Source organism: Rissa tridactyla, chromosome 9 (genome assembly GCF_028500815.1).
Source record: "Rissa tridactyla isolate bRisTri1 chromosome 9, bRisTri1.patW.cur.20221130, whole genome shotgun sequence".
Lineage (NCBI taxonomy): Eukaryota > Metazoa > Chordata > Aves > Charadriiformes > Laridae > Rissa > Rissa tridactyla.
The window spans coordinates 27933751-27954815 of record NC_071474.1 but is presented as its reverse complement, the minus strand read 5'-3'; the positions used below and the strand labels follow the sequence as shown (position 1 = coordinate 27954815).

General features: G+C 40.9%; 1 protein-coding gene across 2 annotated transcripts; it reads right to left on the bottom strand.

The window, feature by feature from the left end:
* Positions 1-1615: 1615 nt before the first annotated feature.
* Positions 1616-21057, bottom strand: HPRT1 (hypoxanthine phosphoribosyltransferase 1). 2 transcript variants are annotated; one of them, XM_054214738.1, is made up of 9 exons: positions 20912-21057; positions 18780-18886; positions 17098-17281; positions 11533-11598; positions 10491-10508; positions 8142-8224; positions 5754-5800; positions 3461-3537; positions 1616-2853 (listed from the first exon to the last, which is right to left on the bottom strand). In XM_054214738.1, exons 1-9 carry the CDS (start codon positions 20936-20938, stop codon positions 2806-2808), a joined length of 657 nt encoding a protein of 218 aa, XP_054070713.1. In that variant the 5' UTR covers positions 20939-21057; the 3' UTR covers positions 1616-2805. The 2 variants fall into 2 exon arrangements, with proteins under 2 accessions (XP_054070713.1, XP_054070712.1); XM_054214737.1 differs by lacking the exon at positions 20912-21057 and adding an exon at positions 20404-20619.
* Positions 21058-21065: the final 8 nt, after the last annotated feature.

Here is a 21065-nt window from a genome sequence, read left to right as displayed (position 1 = left end):
GGAGCTCTAATGAATTTCAAATGCTGCATAAATGTTCAAATACAAGATTGTCTCTGTGCTTTCATAATGTTTTAACGATATATGTCTGGGTTGCACAAAGTTGGCATTTAACTTGCCAAGGTGTGACGAAAACCCCAGCCTTTTAACCAAAATGACTGCCTAAAAAGTAACGACTGCGTCTTCAACTTTTTTCAAGTGGGAATTTCTCTTGCTGTAGCGCAGGCCCAGGTGCTGTAAAGGGCTGCAGTGCGTTAGAGGCGTTCCAGCCGGGGCGAGAGAGCGGCTAACTTTTCCTCCAAGCCATTTTCGTCAAAAAGTACCCAAAGGTTTTGAGGGAGGAATCCCTCTGGGGTGATAAACTTCATCGGGCAAGCACCTCTGTGAAGGAAATGCAAAAAAAAAAAAAAACAAACCAAAAACAAAAACGGTGCCTGTTCCCCAGAATTTGAAATGTGGGATTTTTATTTATTTTTTTTTTTTTTTTTAATTATCGACCTTTCCCATCACAGGGGTGAGGTTTGTTACTAGGCAAACCGTCGCTCCCGGGGTCAGCGTAGCTCAAGAGCATCTTCCCAACCCTCTTCTGTGACTCCCCGACACACGCGTGTCCACGCAGTTCCTACCCTCCAATTTCCCCAATTTGGAAGATAAACCCCCTCATTTATGACTAAATCTCTCCTCCCCTTCCCAAATCACGGCATTTGAATGTCGTCTTAACCAACAGGATAAACCAATTGAAGGGTTTAGTCCCAAAAGACACCAAACACCACTTCTCACTCTTTCCCTGTGTAAGCAGGCGCTTTTAGGCCGCCTCTCCAGTGTGCCATGAATTTGTTTTAGGATTGTGAAGCAGGAACTACTCAGATGGCTGAAGAAACCGCCGCATTTTAAGATTCGACCTTAAGCCCGACCAGAACTAGTGCAAACTTGGATGGATGTAGCAATTCTCAAGCGGTTTCTATTTTCCTATGTTGCATTTGCGCTTCCTCTTCTCGGAGCTGTATCACGTATTTTTGCAACAAGTTGTCCCAGGGATGGTCCAGGTTCTCGGAAAGGCAACTCCACAAACGTTATTTAGGAGATGGAGACGTACAGTCAGACTTTGCAGTCCATTTGGGAAAAGAAAAACAAAAAACAAACCTCTTTGGAAAGTTAACTCTAACATTGCAAAAGTATCGTATAATCACGAGCAGTGTTCTAATATTTGTTAATGAGAATTTTGATTTACAAATAGGTCTCCTACAGATCGTGGCCGTTTGATCTGAATTCCATCGTGAAAGTTACTCCTATTTTAGGTCTGCTACAGATGACTACAGTTGTAACGCAACACAGCGTGGATGCACAGGGATGCGCGGTACTTGGAAAAGTACAGAAACACGACCCAAGCTCCAAAACCACAGAAAAATCCTTCCAAACAGGCTGGCAAAAACTTCGTGACGCATCGAGCGTTGAGCGGCGTTAAATAGGAGTACAGAGGGGAGGAACCCCCGCGCAGAGCGACGGGAGCCGCGGCAGGGAAGGGATGGAAGAGCATGGCCAAGGAGGAGGCGGGAGACGGGCTGCCACGTTTAGAATCGACGCGAACAGAGGTGTTAAAAGAAACAAACCCAAACAATTCTGTACAAAATGGCTGTGGGGGTTTTCCACATGTGTATGTTTAATGAACATATAATCTCCACTCTTCATCTTTGCCAAAACAGAAGAAAGGACAGTGCTTAAACCATTTTCTCCAAAATCTACGTTGGTTATAGAACACGCAAGCCTTTCCATATTTTCCCTCAGCGCTTCACCATCTCTCTTGTAGCCGGGATAACGTTAACCAAAAGCTCCACAAAGACACCAAAGGGAGAGTCTGCCTTCACCGCCAGAAACACTCATGAAAAATATCACTGAGAAGAAAATTTCAAGCGCGCTTTAATAGACAGACCGAGCGGCATAAATGTATAGGGCTTATTTTAAAGAGACAGCCTTTATTTAAAGTACTTTGTTTGGTAGATCTTATAAAGTAAACATTACAATACTTTTTCACAAATATATTAAAATTGTTTAAATTTAAAAGGCAATTCCACTGGCTGATGGATATTTCTAAAGAAAAAAAAAATAATCCAAGAGAAAGAGGCAGCTCAACCGAAAGTAGATTTTAAACATTCTCTTTTGTCATTCCATCTCCTTTAAAAAAAAAAAAAAAAAAAAAAAAAAAAAAAAAAAAAAAAGACTTTTTCACCCAGACTTCCTTTACAGCAATAAGGCAACTCCGGGAGATCTGAACGAGCTCCTTGGAGATTACAGATACTGTAACTGGCTGCTCCTCATGCCTTATGACACCCAAAGGTGCAAACTATCCATTAATCACAATCACATCTGTGCATTAAAATATAAAACTTAAATTACAGATTTTAAAAATATTACTAATAGACTTCCCTATCATAAAATGTTTTACATTTACAGTACTTGAACTATTTCAGTTCTGGGTTGATGAGGTTTAAGCAATTTACCACTGCGAGAGTTAGACTCCGGAGCTCACAAACAGCACAACCCAACCAGGGGCAGCAATAGTCGGTAGAGTCATAGTGCAAATCAAAATAAGGAGTGCAGAACCGCACCGGTTGTTTAGAGTTCTAAAATATAAATGAACAAGACAAGATCTTATATCGTACATGCAATAAATTATAGTAAGCGGTATGACAATGGGGCTGGGGCATCCTACAATTTTAGCTGGTGTACCAGAGTTGAAGCCTGTGAAAGATAGGACTCGGTAAACAAAACATTTCAAAGCTGTGTTGTCATAGCACTTGAACTATGCTTTCATGCTTTGTACTTCTGCTTCCCCGTCTCGCTGATCACACAGATATGCTGAAACAAAACAAAATAAAAAGATCCTGTTAGAAAAGTGATGTAAGAGACCAACGGTTTACATATGCATTCAATAACGCACTTCTGAAAAAAATCCAAGCACGCTATACACGGTTCAGTATGAAAGAATCTTGTGATACTATTTATGTAGAACAACTTAAGCCATTTTTTTTGTCTAAAAGTCTCAACATTGCCTTCTTCCTCCTCCCTCTAATTATCCCACACAGTGTCCAGTATAAAGTTGGCGAGACCCAGATGAAGAAAGCGACCCCCTCTTAACTTCCAAGGTTTCTCTTCTCTTACTAACTAAGCAAATGCATTTATTTGTTGCAGGCATCTGGTGAGATAAGAAACTTCATATTACTTCAAAGTTGACAGGAGATGCGTAGCCTCCATTGTGCACGTAGCCAAATAAATTTTAGTTTCCTAAGAGCTCCAAAAGGCTGTCCTGCTGCTCTAGGGTTTGCTCTCCTCGTTCCATCACCAGCGGAACAGATCTGCACACGAGGCATGATTTACAGAGGAGGGAGAGCGACGTGAGGGGACTTCCCTTCCTTCCTCCTCCCTGGTTTTAAATGGACAAAAACATACGGGAGAAATTACTTACGTTCAAATCTCTAAAGTATTCATTGTAATCTAGGGCGTATCCCACAACAAATTTGTCTGGCACTTCAAATCCAACAACTGAAAAAGACCATAAGTCACCAGCATGTTAGAAAAGAACTTCCTAGAGTTCGTTAGACCTTTTTACAGAGGCAATCTGGAATTGTATCGCTATGTGTGCATCCTAACTCACTTTATTTCTTCTACTCAAGCACCCTCAGATTAACATTCAAGCTACTTTAAAATTTTAACTTACTTTGTTGATTTATTTCATCGACTAAAGCAAAATTAAATGGATGTGTTTATCGGTTCCCACGCAGCAGCGTGGTGCTAGCACGCAGTCTGCAGGAAATGAATGGAAGTACTTAAATCTACAGACACAGCATTATTATCAGAATGTAAAATTCCTTGAAAAAGTCCTGCAACTTTGTAAATACATACAAAAAAGAGCACTCCCTAGATGCCTGACGTGCCAGTGCAGCAGCAGTGGATCTGGGGAGGACAGGACGCGTCACGCTCCCAGAATCACTGGAGAGGGAGCTGGGCCGGCGCCTGGGGCAGGGCTGCAGGAAGGGTACCCACAGGCGTAACGAGTTGGCAGGGTCAGTCGTCAGCTCCTTCAAAACTGTGGGCGCGCCAAGTCCCACAGGACTTTCTATGAAGGGCTGGGAGAGCGAGCACGGAACAACGCAAGTATCAGAACCACGGTTCTTGCAGGGAAACCAATCCTTCGCCTTTGAGTAACTGCCTGGTGGACTCCATCCTCGCGACTCGCAGGCATTGACCCACTATGTAGGAACATACTATCACTGCTAGAGCACGTCTTAGATACTGAGTCTGTGATATAGAGAATAGTGAAGCGCAAAGAATTCTTTATGGAGTCACCTGCAAGTTTCAGAAACAGGTGTGGGGTTTTTTTTTTCCACCAAAATTTCCGAATTTGGTATGTTCGGTTGTGTTTTTTTCCTCCCAGAGAAGCTGCCTAGAAAGAGGACATCAGCTATTCCACAGACTGTCTAAGCAGCTCTAGCAGGACGGTTTGTGGGCGGTCAGGCGGTATCAGTCCAACCTGTCCACACACACTACAAAATGACCAAAAATATTAAATTATATACAATATAAGATTTCCAAATGGCTTTCTCCCCTTCACGCTAAAATGAAAGACTCCTGAGCACAGGAAAGCTGCGTGGTTTTTCCCTCCCTGGCTACAACCAGGGTCTGTAAGGGAAACAGGGAGAGAAATTGTACAATTCGAAGAAAAGGCTGTGTGCGCTTTTGGAAAAATTAAGGTGAAGTTTAGGGTCTGCTTGGCCTCACAACTGAGGGATAAAACAGAGGCCCAGCCATTACTGCCTTGCTGTCTCTTCTTTCAGAGCTCGCATGTCCCGCACCGAACAGGTTGTCTCTGTGGACAGATGGCAAAACAAGCCATCTGCTGCAAGATGCTCAAAAGGCAGAGCAGTAACCCAGCTAAGCTTATAATAAGATCTCAGGAATGAGGGGCATCCTTGACTGAGGGAAACACCTCAACTAAGCTTTAAGGCATTGAAAAATTTCAGTTCCAGAATATTGTACAAACTCAGAAAGGAGGAGGAAGAGGATTCTATTGCTAAATTCACTCCGCTTCCATGGTCCAGCTAAACAGGAATTTGGCCTCTGGAACAGGGTTAAAACACATAGCCTTTCCCAAGGCAGGAGGAGTTGTCACTCTGGTGCCACTCTCTGCTGTGGATGCTGGTCCTTTCTTTACGGTCTTGGGACAGACAGGAGAAGACAAAAAGGGAGTAATTCAGATGCCTTGACATAATCAGTTTTGTGGCCAATTTAGGCATCTTGCCACTGTAAACTTTTATCAGACCTGCTACCCTATGCAGTCCTCCTTCGTTCCTGGGGACATCCAAATGGCGTGAGGTGGTTAGGTTGAGACACCCAAATCACTCCCCAGAGCGTCAAAGGGTAATCCAGCAGATTCTGCTGACAAAAACATCTGACGGCATGCAAGCTGGGAGAATTTGCACATGAAAAAGGTGTAACCTGGACCAAAATGTCAAAGTTTGCTTTTCATATAGTACAATGTTACAAAAAGTTAAGGAAAAAGAAAAAAAAAGGATCAGACCAAATCCAGATTAACCCTGTCAAAATACATTCAAAATATTTAAATTCCCTAAATAAGAGCAAAATCTATCCACAATCATTAGTGAAAACTTATTTGGAACATCCTTGGACTATGATCAAAGGGTACACAATACATTAACACACTTTTAAAAATGAATAATGGTTGTCAAAAAGTCACTTACAGTCTGGCCGATATCCCACACTTCGAGGAGTTCTTTTTACCAACAAACTGTCAAATAAAACCAATGTAAAACTGAAACAAGTAAAAGCACTGTATACAAATACAAGAGACTGTTTTGATGACAGACAAGCTGAATTTGGCCTAAACGCGCAAAACTGAAAGCACATCTACACGTATTTTAAACTATTCTTTTATTTGCAGGTGCAGCTGATCATAATGACAATATCAAAACTTCCTAGAGCCTAAAGGATAACTGATAGGTCTGCAAGAAAGAGGCAAGGAGATACTGATCTGGATGTATTTCATCGTGAAAAGTGACTTAATGAGGTTTTATGTGTGTTAGGAACTGCAGGTGCAATTTAGCTTACAGGTAAAGAGGCGACAACTTGGGATCTGGCCAGACCAACTGTGCTCTTTTCAAAAGCATTAGTATTACGAAGCAAAAGTTCAGCTGGTTAAATGCAACCTCAATTGCACTTGTGCAACATGCCCTCAACTCCTCTTCGCTGGCAGTGCTAATGAACCCCATAAAGAAAATGTAATTGGTTCTGAGGATCAAGCAACACAAACCAGCTCCACTTTTCCAGAATTAATAGTCAGAGGTGTAAAAACCACAGAGATACAGAGTTGGGTGTATTGTAGTAGAGAGAAATGCCTTGCCGGTTTGATTCACTCCTCATTCAGTTGAGCGCTTCTACCTCTTAGAAGACAACCCCACAGGCCTGATATTTATCTGTCTGAGACACAGAGACTTGGGCAGGGAAAGAAAAGGTGGTCGATGGCTGAACGTAAAGACAGAGGTCAGCATAACTCTACGCATGAAGCACAGAATTCCCTCCCGGATCCCCTCTGAAGGTGGGGCTTCATTCGTCAGTCACAGTTTCAATTTTTGACAGCTACTGAAACTTCTAGTTGTAAGACTTAATTTTTGAGAATTAGTGTAGGATTTGATCAAAGAAACCCCCGGAATCATATTAATTAGGACTATCTAACATCTCCCTGCTACAACGACTTAATTGTCAGAGAGAAAGAAAATTTAAAAACAAAAAAAGAGAGGGAGAGAGAGAGAAGAAAGAGAGGCAACTGAAGTAACTAAGAACGTTATACTTAAGACCACGTAGAATGATCATGTGTTATCTCCTCAGGTCTTTGGCAGACCCAAATTACTGCAACGGGTTTAGACAACAGGAAACTGGACTTTGCTCATACTGTATTATATTCACGATGTACACTGCAGTGTTAGCGCACTATTCAGTGACAAATACGTAAAATTTGGCACCCTAAATCAGGCCAGGGAGAAATCCTCAACAACCTCACCTTCAGCAGGTCACCTCCAGATTATCAGCAAGAAGAGCTATTCTCACACGTTTAACAACTGCTTTGACATTGTTATGGCAACACAACTGATTAGATATTACACACAGCTCTGCTTTATCTTTAATCCCCAGCAATCATTATCGTTTATTGTTATTGTATTGTTACTACAACCACAGCACAGCAACGCCGAAGATGCAATTTAAAAAGAAGCAGGAATAATGTCAGTATTGGTCAATAATATAATATTATCCTCAATGTTTCTTGTTAGTTGTAAATTATCTAATTATAAAATGTTTTGAAATGAATTGATTAAAGATGTAACTAAGTAGAAAAGCCTGGAAGAGCATATGGCTGGGTGACTCTCACAGAATGACCTCTAAAGCTCAGCTGCACTATGCACACTATACAAACAGTAATGTTAGTGTGCAAACTAATTTAATTCTGCAATTAAAGAAGGCAAACTAAAAAACGGTCTCCATTGCACAGGTACATGACTGCAGCATACTGTAATTGCAGAGAGCGCAAACAGAAACAAACATGTTTGGATAGATACTACATATAGGTAAGTGACAACCACCAATTTTTTTATCTCCTTCCCTAGTAAAAGTCTACATTTATGAACTAAATTTGTGCTGCAAATACCTCTACCAACTTGAGAGGGTATTTTTGTTAAGTCCAAAAGGTTTAAACTCTTCCATATACTTCTAAACCTAACTCGGACACAAATCTTACCATCACGTGATAAGGCAAGACATGTACCAGGCATGCACAAGCTGTCCCGTTATGAAGCACTGAAATTCTTCCAGCAGTAAGACTGAAAAGAGCAGTGCTTCCACCAGCCTAACGAATGTAGGTTCTCATAACAAGCAAAAGTGCTTTTGGAGTTTGAACAAATAGTAAACTCCCACAGATCACATCATATATGACTCCTATGACTCCTGCAGAAACGTCCCCTCCCGTTTCTCTTTCATGGAAATGTACTCTACACTACTTTTTTCTTTTTTTTTTTTTTTTAAACACTGTCTGTCATTGTTAAGGTAAAACACAGCACAAACAATCATTAAAAATTTACCTGGCTACTTTCACCATCTTTGGATTGTATTGCTTAAGTAGAGACAGCAACGTTTTCATTGTTTTACCAGTATCAATTATATCCTGAAAATAAAAAAAGCTCAAGTAAGAAAGAATATTAAACAAGTGAAGAGAGGCATTTTCAAGTTTCTACTACAGAAACTGCTTATTTGCAAGAGCATGACAATATGCCAAAATACTATTCATAATCAAATATAGGTGACGTGTAACACCATGTTGTGCTTACGTAACTATGCTCAGTAACGTGATCACGCACATTAACAATAGTTCTTAATTGTTGTGGATAACTATGACTTTGAAAGCGGTTACTAAACTATGACCTTCTTGGCTCCTTTTGGAGATGTTACGGCTTGTGCTCCTTGCAGCTATTAGACAAACAATGTTTAATTTGAATATGATAAGAGTAACATTAGTCTCACTGTTGAGCTCGGTTACAGAGACAGAAAGAAAAGTAAGATGGGAAAATAGTCAGAACGACCCATTATTGCAATTAAAGAAAAAGGAGAGTAATTTACATTACAGATCCAAGAAATAGCTGAAGAAATTGCATTGGGAATATCTGGGTGCAGTTCTAAAGTCTATACTCAAACACACTGAAATGAATTTTGACACACCATTTTATTCCCTGCGCATGTAAGCAGAAAAAAGAATACATGGCTTACAACCAAAGCATCAGAAACGGACTCCTCATTTGCACTGAAATAATCAGACAATCTTTAGAGGGACAGTCCTTCCCCTGGCCCGAAATCAAGCCTATCTGCAGGGAAGGAGGTAGATAACACAGAAGCAGCAGTGTCCTGGTTTCAGCTTATTTTCCCACGACTCCCAATTAAAATAAAAATCAAACAAAAAACTCAACAGCGCACCTGTCAGCAATACCATCTCTAACACTTAATGCTTTTAATCATGGTTATAAACTCAAGAAAAGTTAAAGGCATACAGATACATAGATAAAAACAAAAGTTGGTGAATAAACGTAAGTAGCTACTTCCATATTCCAAAATAAAAATAGAATCTATTACTGATTTTGTATTGAGTATCTGTTGATTGGAGGTGAATCTCCATTTTCTTCAGACTTTTTTGCGCATTAAAGGGATGCTGTATAGAAAAGCCTCGCGATGTTAAACCTACAATATATGTGCATTTTTATTGTTTGATAGTTAAAACGGTGATCAGTAAAAGGGTTCATATTTGATAGTGTATAAGTCAAGTCACTGGATAGATGATTCACTGAACAAATGAGAAACTAACCTAGTTAGCTGTCTGGGACTTTAAAGACATACATTCATCTGAAATGGAGCAGATACATAATTAAATGCATCTGCCTATCTGAAGCAAAATACACTTTGAAGGACACCACTGGTCACACAAACACTGCTGTATATGTACTATTTTGGTAGGAGTTTGGGAACTGAATGTGCTTCCTGTGGAATAATATAACTTTCTCAAATTAAAAAAAAAAAACCCAACATACATAAAACCCGCCACATTTTATGAGAGGAAACATCCTTCCCTTTGGCTGCTGAATCACTGAATCAGTTGCCATAGCTGTTTCTTTGGTTTCAAACAAGGCACTTCCATTATTTGGAGCCTTAAGACATGATTAGATTGCACGTCCCTTTTTCCTGTCTCCTGCTGCTGCTTCCCTGCCCTGACACTGGCAATCTTAGTCAAGAACATCCTTTGCCAAACTTACTGAACACACACGACGCTGCCCATCAAGAACGAGGTGTGAAAGCAAGAATTAAGCAACAGCAGCTACCCAGAAATCAAACTGAGGTGTACTGTGCCTGGTATCATCCAAAGAACCACGACAAGACAGAAGAATAGGAATTTAGCAATTGCAATATGCTAATTACGAATTAGTGCTCTCTATGCCACGATTCTCTAAACAAATTATACACAGATGCATTGGGCTTAGATCTGTTTTTCACATATTTTAGGATATTCCTATTAGGAACATTTCTACTCCTGCAGTTTAATTTCCTAGTTGGCTGTTACAAACCCAGAACAATAATATGCTTAATAACAGTTTGTTTAAGCTATATTTTAATTAAAAAAAAAAGGGGTATTTTAGAATTGACAGAATCCCTAAAAACTGAAAGCAAATACAAACAGTTTTACATGGATATCTTCCGTGTTAAATTTGGCAGTGGAATGAATTTGAGAATTCAAAATACAGATCATTTTAAATTCAGAGCCCACTTGCAAAATTCAGGCCTGGAAGCCTTGAAACCAGAAACTGTAGGTTTTCTAGTTTAAGAACAACTTTATTAGAACTCTTTTACCAGTCACACATTAGAACTTCAAAGTGAAACATAATACTTACTTCTACGATCAAAACATTCTGGTGGGAAGGAAAAAGAAAAGAAAAAAAGAAAAGAAAAATCCATTAACATCTAGAGAATATGCCATTTCTTATATATATTAATCTCTATAACTTATTAATTTTCATTGCAGTTAAATATTTGTACCAGCATGTATTTATGTTTACACATGTAACAGCGAATTCTACGTAGTTAACATTTCTGATGCACCAGTAACAATTATCTGGCGATGAGATTCTGCTCAATGTCTCACGCTGAGTACAAAGTGGTCTTTAAATTATTTAGACTTTCAGGATTCTAGATATATGCAAGAGATCAAAACAGTCTACACAATTCGTATTCTTCCACAGCAAAGAGTGTCATAATATAGACACACACACAATGCTGTCACACCTACGTCCTTTATATCGAACTATTGAATTTATATCAACATACATGCCTTAAAGATTACCTATGTGTAAGGGGAAGGGGAAAGTCATGTGTTGTGACAGAGCAGAAGGCACTGATGCTTTAACCCCAGACATCTGGCTCAGCGATCTCCACAGAGTCACTGGAGAAAAGCTGGTTCCCAATTTACATTCTCTCATTTCCTTCTCTAGTCACTGCCTGTAACAGGAACCTCCGTCCCCATCCTGGGCTGCACATTACAGGTCTCGACAGTATGGATTCCCACCACTACTTCACCAAATCACCAATACAGCACGTAAATAATACCACTCTCTTTCAAAGGTTGTTTGTAGTCAACAACCCACACCAGATTATTCTTCTCAGGCGCTGCAGAAAAACAAATCTCCTAAAACTTTGCTGATACTGAAGATGGTGAATAGGGTTTTTTTTGTTAAGTTCAGACTAAACTGATGGCTTTTGTGGGGCTTATCCGCTCTCCTAGTATACAGGGGTGAACATTTAAGTGAAACTCTTCCATTTTCATTTTTTAGAACTCTATAATCTTCGCACGCTAAAAGAGCAGCCTTAAAACCACGCAGGTATGTGGGTTCTTCAGTGGTTTTGTTTGTTTGTTTTCAAACGTACAAAGGGCCATACCTTTCCAGTCAAGGTCGAGAGGTCATCCCCACCAATGACTTTTATATCTCCAGTCGATTGATCGTTCTGAGAAAGAGGAAGGTGAGCATTAGCATTACCAGAATTAAAATAATGTTTTCTTTCAGTAAATATCAAAACTGCAAAGTACATAACCACTGAATGTTAACGCTTTCAGAAACATAGCACCAACAGCATCTATTAACTAAGAAATTAGAAGTGATCCAATTAAAAGATGGTACTTCAGACTAAAGACTGTTTGACGAGAGATCTGCATAAACACAGACACCGCTATATATGTGTATGTCACACACGTGACCGTTATATATACACATGTACCTAAAATGATATAATTTGCTACGCATTCCCTACAGAGATGGAAATAAGACAAAAAGCACTTCAGTTTCCAAGCTCCGTGCTGCTACAGAGCTGGTAATTTACATTTTAAACTGTAATGCTTTAGAAAGCCTTACTCTTTGAGTAAGATTAAACAATCATAACAATAACAAGAATAGCCAACAAACAAGGCATAGATTAATATTTAGAAATATAAGCTACACAAATAGCCAGAAAAGCTTCTGTTTGCCTAGTTTACAACAAATATTAGTAACAATAAAATTACCTCTTACAGTAATTGAACAGCAACATAGGTACACCATCACTATACAGCATTTCACTTCAGTAAAACTAAACTTTGATACAAATGTAAATGAAGCGTTCTATAAGAAAGTTAGACAGCTGCTAGGAGCGCTTCGCAGATCTTTGCAGTTTAGTTAAAGTCACTCAACCGACTTTAAACCTTGACGGGCTCTCACAGTTAGATGCGATATGCTTATTATTGTACTACTTACAGATGATGATACTACCCTACAATGTAATCATTTCAGTCAAAGGTTAATACCGCTTATCAAACTTTATTCTCATAACTCCTCACCACATTATCTTCCTTTTAGAAAACCGATATGATTTTGCTGCTGCAACATGAAGCCCGAGTGTGCTGCACAACTATGCAGACACGTAGCAAAACAGCAGTTCCTTCCCCAAACCCAGGAACGACAGAGGCAACGGAGAGGAGACCACAAGGGAACAGAGAGACAGCCACATACAGCTTCCTGTTTTTGCAGCCGCCTGAAGACGGATATTCCTGCTATATGGATTGTAGGCAAAAACTAAAAATGTTATCACAAAAAAGGCCAAGCAAATTATTTAGAGTCACACGCCAAGTACACAGCAAGTAACACTGGGATGATAGTAAAGAGAAAATGTATTAGAATCTTTTTGATAGTGGTGTCACCTTTCTAGCTCGAGGCATGTGAAAGCAGATAAGCCTAACAGATTCCTACAACACAACATACAGAAATGCAAATTATTAGAAAAAGTATCTTTTCAGTTTTGCCCCATATGTTTTCAAGAAAACATTAGTTTGAGTTATACCACTCTGAAATTACACCGAACTGCCATATTTCATTACTATAAGAAACATTCACTTTTGATAAATAGTCAACTGTTTCAGTGCTTCCATAACAGTGCAAACAATAACTAAACCCAACAGCATCCATGTCACTGTGCTGAAAAAGTCCATGACCAAAGATGTCCAAAATGATGGCTGCTTGACCTGGCAGGTATACACACTGCTACCGAATGCCTAGATACCGGCTAGATCAACCACAAAAATGTGCTTCAGTTAAGCACTGTATTCACAAAGCTAAAACACATTTCCTGTGTTCCCCCTATCTTAAAATTATCTTAAGTGACAGCTTCTTGAAGCTTTTCCTTGTTTATGTTACAGGATTCTCTTTTATCTATTCATACATTAATAGGGATTTCATCCTCCTTCCATGGAAGGATGTAAAAAACCCATCATTCCTTACAAAACAACGATGGAGAAAGATCTTAACAGCTATTTGTTCCATTAAAATCATGTGCACAGGTGGCAGACTGGTACTTCTCGGTATATGCAGAAGATCAGATTCTTGATGATCTGTTTGGCTACAAAGCAATGCACCATACTCAGACAAGAACACCACAAAACTGTAGTAGGCTACGGTAAACCTTTGGATTATGCACATTAAAGTATGATGATCAGCAGAGAAAAAACAATCTAACCTACAGAAACTTTCCTTCTCCTTCCCAACAAACCCCTTACAAATTGCTACACTTCTTAATGCAAAACAAATCTTCGCTGGCAGATAAACCTGCATTCCTATGCAGGTACTGACCTCCTGAGCAATTAAAGGATAAAAAACAGTTAAAGAATTTCTGTCACCGGTTGTAACCAGATTTCCATTGGAAAGAACATTGTTTAATAATTAAGCAATGTTTTAATTGTCTTCAGGAGCATTATTTCTGATTTCAGTACTGGTAAGACTTTAATGCTTTGTGGTTTAACACATAAGAGTTTTACTGTTTAGATCTGTTTTCACTGCCTCCCCATTGTCACTGCTGAAAAACAATAATGCTTTACAAGATCGTAACTCCTGACCCAAGTGACTCCAAGATCACCTTTTAAAAAGGCATTTTAAGTTCCTTACAGTATTTGCTATAAGGCTTGGTTAACAGAGATCTTTCAGAATACTGCCGTGACCAGCCTAACCAGAGTTTACCATGGACTCCATTGCAAATCCCTGTTTTCCTCGGTGACAGTGCAACACATTCATTGTCTTTTGGCTGCCCTTCATGACTACATACGTAACGCTTGCTCATTTCCAAGTTTAAATGCAGGAGAGTGGTGAAAAGCCATTCTTCTTGTAGCACAAACTAAATAAACTATTTGTCAAGAATACTGAAATCTGGGTCTGTTCACAAACACTATCTTTCCATTTCTTAACAGCTTGCCAGATCATTAAAATTCATCTGTAAGGACTCGAAAAGCTGGAGTTATGAGCAAAGTTTAATCACAGCTTGATCATGTCAGTATTCTTGGAGAATTATTTTTGGGTGCAGAACAGTGTGAGCTTTGCACTGCAACACAAAAAAGCCCCATACGCTTGTAAATATTAAATGATCGGTTTGAAACAAGAATAGAACCTCAATTACATCAATTTCAAAACCATTACACAAGTTCAGCTGCTTTGTTTATGCGACCAGGGTATTTTTAACATCTTTTATCCGGTCTGTAAAGGCAGGCAGCATGATCTAGTAATCGCATCCAGAGGCAGTGACAGGAGAGCTAGCTCCACTTTCAACTGTCCATTACCATTTGCGATGGTTTTCACATCACTAACAACGCTGATCCCTCCATCTAGTAAAGCACAGATAAAAACTACAAAGCAGATTTAGCATTCTGACACTATTAACAACGGAAGACCTAGTCAATCTGTTACATACGTGTTCGTGCTAGGACAATCTTATCCCGTCTAACAAGTTATGCAATCTAAAGGACATAAGTCTGGATATTAATAACCACCTAAGAGAATCCACAGAAATGAAATGCTCGTAAATACTGTAGTGGAGGCATCAAGTAACAGCAGCTCCTCACTCATCTAGAACAAGAAAACATTCTTTTATAGACTTGGCTGACAAAACCAAAAACCCTGAAGCCAACACCTCAAGGAAAACATTCTAGTTAGACAGTTTTCTGTCTAAATTTCTCCGTGTTTCTCTTCATCTACTTGTTTTTGCTACAAAACCGTAATTTCCATAAAACTTATTTTGCTGCTCGCTCCCCTATTAATATCAAGGCACTGTAGTTCTGGGGAGTAAATGACAAAAGCAGCCGTAGTAAAGAAATGAACCAAGACATGCCTAACACACCAGTATGAGCAAAGAAAACATGTGGTTAATAAAGCAGCCTTGCTTTTTAACGGAGGGGTTTTTTTTCAGGTGTTTCAAACCATTTCTCCAATAGTTTTTTTCCAAATTAGTCAGAAAGCGGAGAGACTGAAAGGGTGTAGTCTTCATATTGTTTTTTAAACAAACCAAGTAAGTTATTGGAAGTGTCCCTTGAAGAAGGCAGAAGATACACAATTTCCTCACCAAAAAAAAAAAAGGTGGGAGTTGTCATTTCCTATTCTTTAACATATTATCCTGTAATAAAGACATTCAGCTTTCTGTTGTGGCTTTTACAGGCAGAATATATGGGCATGTTGTGGCTTAGTGGTTACGTGGACCTGCAGCAGCAGCCTGAATCTTTTATTTCGGGCGGGGGGAGCAGAAAGAAAGGGTGTCAAGCAGCTCTCACTCACTGATTTAAATACAGTGCACAAGCACAGAGAGCGCCTTGTGAGACGCAACCAAAGGCTGGCAGGAACCTTTCTGCCCAGCCTTGCCTCCTCATTAAAGAGCACAGTTAAATTACTGCCTTGCATTCAGCAAACATGATTGTGGTTTCCAGGTAACCCCTGGACGGCCAGCCGTGTGTTTAATGCCTCGGGCAGCCAGGGCCTCTCGCCCTGCAGATGGACTTGACCAAAGCCCCACGCAGTTCCGGGCTTCGTTGTGAAATGTTAACAGATCGCTCAACAGAAATCATGAACCTATGAAGTTCTTTGACAGTCCAAACTAAGCCTGCAAATAACTCCATCTCTGGTTTCACAGTTTAATGAAAGGAAGGATGAGGCTGAGCTTCCAATTTTGTAATTTCTATTTTTTTCTACTGGAATAGGCACTCACCTACAACTGTGACACGCAGCTTATACTGCTGACTTGAATGCAAAATTACTGTGACAGAACTAACAGCATAACTTTACAAAACAATTTATTTAAACATCCTAAACTGAAATTAAAAAAATTAATTATTTCCATGCTACAGATGGTCTTATGGAACAAATCATAAACACCATCCTGAAAACGTGACAGTAGGCTATCGGTAAATCAGGAAACACAGGGTACTAACATACATCTGCCTCTTCCTTCGACCTGCACAACATAACCTCGTGCTTCCTTCTATAAAACCTACACCTTACCTCATGTTACAGAATGTTCAATTTCCCTATAAAATTAAATCCTGGTGTTCAGAATGACAATAAATTATTTTCCAAAAATGTAAACCCAATGCAACCTACGCCTAGTCTTGAAAAGGTAGTGCCATACTCAGTGGCCACTAATCATAAATCTACATTTAAGAACCTAGTATTTCCTCAAGGCCAAATCCAACTCCTTGTGTTCACTGCTTGGTTGAGATGAGACAGGGAACTCGGGTATAACTGCTTTTGCAGCTTTCAAGTCTTCCTGTCCAATGAATGATGTCTAAGCCACATAAAAATTCCTAGAATTAATTTTTTGTAACCACACTTGCCGAAGAATCCTCTGCATTATTCTAGAGCCACAGCTTTAGAGATGGGGTAGTGGGCAGAGAGGAAATTGTTTAACAAGTAAAGGACATGGAAAGGGTCTCTCTGCTTTGCATAGGATTTTACTGGGCTGTGGAAATATCAAGGTCTAAAAGAAAACAGATGATATAATATGGTAGAGAAAGCTTAAATTAGCTTGTGACTCTTAACTCCCTTAAATATTTGTTTAATATTAGCACATTCTGGCAGTAACGATATTAAACCACCTCTGTTAATAATCTGAAGTCTATACAGTCAAGTTTATATAAAAATTGCACAGTATCACAGAGATACTTACACAATAACTCTTCAACCTAATGAAGTCGACAGTCATAGGGATTGATTTGTCACTGTTCCTGTTCAGTGCTTTGATGTAGTCTAATAAATCAGCAAAAAATTTATAGCCACCCTTGAGTACACAGAGTGCTACAATGTGGTGTCCTCCCATGCCCTTCATAATTTCTCGTGCCAGTCTCTCCGTCCTATACAAAACCAAGAAAGAGATAGCTGTCATAACACATTTCATTTGCATGCTATAGCAGCAGCATTCTGTATCACTAACAACAGCAGCAAACACATGCATCCAACTTGGAAATGACACTTTTCTCAGAAATATTTGCCTATCACTTCAGTCACCTTTACACATTATTGGTCAAGGAAGTTTTGCTTCTCAAGGTTAATCTGACAGTAGCTCTGCCAAATGCCTTTGTTTTCATACGTCACACTCAGTCAAAGCAAACCTTAACACCCTGAAGCTGTTTCACTGCGAGATACACGACACGAAGGTGTGTTTTCTCCTTCCAAAGACAGCTTCAGCTTCCACGAGAAGAGCAGTGTAAGCTAACACAACCAAAAAGGCAGTGGCCCTCACTGACTGAGGAGCAAGAAAATTCTCAAATTGTAAACTAAAGAGCTTATGTGTATTTGCCAAGCTAGAATGCCGGAAATTTGTCCTAACTGTAAAATACAATACCAACGGAGCAGAGCAAGAGAACACTGCCCCGTTTTTCTGCAATCATTGTTTCTAAATTTATGTTGTAATTTATTTTAGAAAGCATGGTATGTATTTATTGTGTGCCAGCTGACAGCAGGTTTCTCAGCGAAAGCCTACCATTATAAACGTTACATCAATTACTTAATGACATGTACTTTGTCCAATTTTTCCCTCTATATGGACTTGCAGTGCAAAGTTTTTCCAATATTTTAAAAACATTTTATAGGAAAGTTTATTGTATCGAATCAAACAGCACCACGTGAAATCTAGGTGCATTCCTATCCAGAAGATCTCCAGGAAGATCCACCCAGCACCACTCTTAAATGGTTGTGTCTCTCCAACAACTCCTTCACTGAATCTGTTCATTCTCTTAAAGGGAATTAGCAACTATCAAAGTAAAGGAAAAATGCCTTGTAGGCTTATGCACCCATTTCTGATCACACAAGATAAAATTGCTACCGCACATCACAGATTTCAGCAACCACAGAAGTGACAGATTGATATTTCCAGAGGCTAATGCCTTTCCCAGAAGATAGGAGAAAGCTAGATACTACTTACCTACCATACGAACATGAGAAAGTCTAAGATGATGTGATTAATAATTTACTTTTATTAATATCCTAAGGAAATTCAAGAGACTGTAATTATTTTCAGACTGAACTGGCACAACAAATAACATCTCTAATTAGGCTTTAAGAAGGTAAAACATCAAAGAAACACTGGAAAGAAAGTTGTAGATTGCTACATGCCACAAAATTTCACTTGAGAATTATGACAAATTTCCAAACAATAGCATAACAGCAAATATACAAACTCTTAGATGCCAAACAAGAAAGAAAGAGTTAATTAGCACTTGTACTTCTTAGTCTCTAATTAAATGTAATCTATTTAGACAGTCACCAGGCAGCAAAACTATCACTGGAAGATTGTTTATTCCAGCGTCATGGAATCAGCTGGAGCAGCGTACTGTCTGAAGTCAAACCAACCTGTCCATGATGAGCCCATGAGGAATATAGACTTTTTCCAAATCATCTGCGTAATGTTTAGGTATGCAGAACAAGTCCAGGTCATAACCTTGTTCATCGTCACCAATCTGAAAAGGAAATAAGGTGAGATTTCTACAAAGCCTTATGGAAAGTCTGTAGTGAGAAACTGCAAGTCCTTTGCTGTATTCAGTAAACTATCAAACCCATCACACTCATCGGGATCACCTCACTTTCCCTCTCTGTAAAAACATTTGTCACACTGAACACAGCACAAAGTGCAATGTAACAGAACCTACAGTTCACAGGAGTTGCTTGAAATACCACATGAGCTGCTGCGCAGTACGATATGGGTAAGAAATTAAGTCCTAACAACATTCTGCTACATCAGAGAGCGCGAAAATGAAACTACTACACCTCAATTAATCTCTTTATTCCATTAAAAAAAATCAAGGAGCTTTTTAACACCTTTGATTTTCCTAGTGTAATGCAAAACCTGCATTTACAATTCAGCAAGCAGAGTTTTTGACATGGACACCTTCCAAATCGTCACAACACCAAGTAACGACAAAACGCACAGGCAGTTTTCAGGACAAGGCAAGTGAGCCAGCTGAGCATGACAAGTTACAGGGCTGCGAAGTAAGCCTTCTGCAGAGTGTGGGGGTTCGGGATCTTTCAGAATCTGAAAGGAAAGCCCTACTTCAGCAACCTGTTCCTCACAGGCAAACTCCCGGTGTAAAACAGCCTGCAATATTAGCAAGTGCATATTAATTAGGACAAGGGATTAGCATACGTATATAATTATCTGAAACACTGCTGAGGTTCAGGACACATCATCGCAACGGCATCAAAAATAGCCTCCCCGGAACCCCAACCCCGCTGCAACTCGAAAAAGACAATATGCTTCTTAATAACTCCTCGCTCTTTTGGTTATGCAGCTGAACGTTACTATGTGTAAAATGAAGTTAAGAATTTCAGCGGGAAAACCAAAGCTTATTACTGACAGCTCACCAGGGCAGGCATTTTTAAGTATCCATTTTGGCTACCGCAGCCCTCACAGGACACAATCTGATTTCAGAGCCCAAGGAAGCGCTTACCTGGCCTGTGATCAGCCAACTGTTTACATGGTTTTTTGTTGTGTAACCCCCTAATAAGTATTTCACATTGGGAATTTCATGAGTATTTCACCCTCCTGTTCAAAAAAAATCCTGTATGAGCCACCCACGCACCCGGCTCAGGCATCGAGTCCCTGACCCAGCTCCCTGCAAGCCAGGGCACGCTGTTATTTTAAGTAATAAGACATGTCCCTCCCAAAACACATGGTATTTTCCTGTGGTTCAGCCCCATCGTTACATGCAGCATGCCTACTAAACCTTCCCTTGTGCCTTCGGTAGGGAATGGGCCCTTCCTAGAGATTTTATCAGGTTTTTTTTATTGACCGCAGGGATTTACGGCGGCAACCCTGCGGCCGCCACAGCTCTCAGGGATGTATCTCATAAACGCCCGGCACTGGCTTTAAAAAAATAATAAAAATTAATATATAAGAGCCTCAGCAGATACAGCGAAGATGCAAAAAAAAACCCAACAAACCCCAAACATCCCCAGAATGCTCTCCCTCCAAAAATACCTCCGAATTCGGAGGCTCAAGCGACTCGGACGGCGTTCCCGGCCCTCGCTGCCGCCCGCAGGGATGGAAGTTGTACCGGCCGCGCTCCCGCCCGCCGGGAACTTCTTCCCCTGCGCTGCTGAGGCGGCAGCTCCGGCTCCCCGCGCCGTCCTCCGCCTCTAAACCCTCCCGGGAGGCCTCCAGTGACCGCCAACCCCCCATACCCACCCCCCGGCAGGCCCGGCACCGCTCGGGGAATGGGAGGGCGCCCCGGGCCCGGCGCCGGGAGGCCGGGGCTCCCCTCAAGGTGACTCGGCGGGGCGGCGGCTCCCGCCGCTGAGGGATCCCCCCGCCCGCCGGCCCCGCTCCCTCACAGATCATCGGATCCGGGGGGACAAGCGGGACCCCCCCTCCCCTCAGCCGGCGGCGGCATGGCGGGAGACATCTACCCCTCAGGCGCCCGGCAGCTCCCGGCCCGGCGGGCAGGCTCCCCCGCGGGGGGAGGCCGCGGCAGCGGCGCCGGACTCACCACGATGCAGGGGCTGGGGGTCGCCATGGAGCGGGGCGGCCCGGCGGCGCGCGGCCCGGAGGAGAGGCGGCAGTGGCGGCGGCGTGCGGCCAGCAGGAGCGGGGAGGCGCCGCGCCCCGCCGCGGCCCCGGCGCCGCCTCCGCGCTGCCCGCCC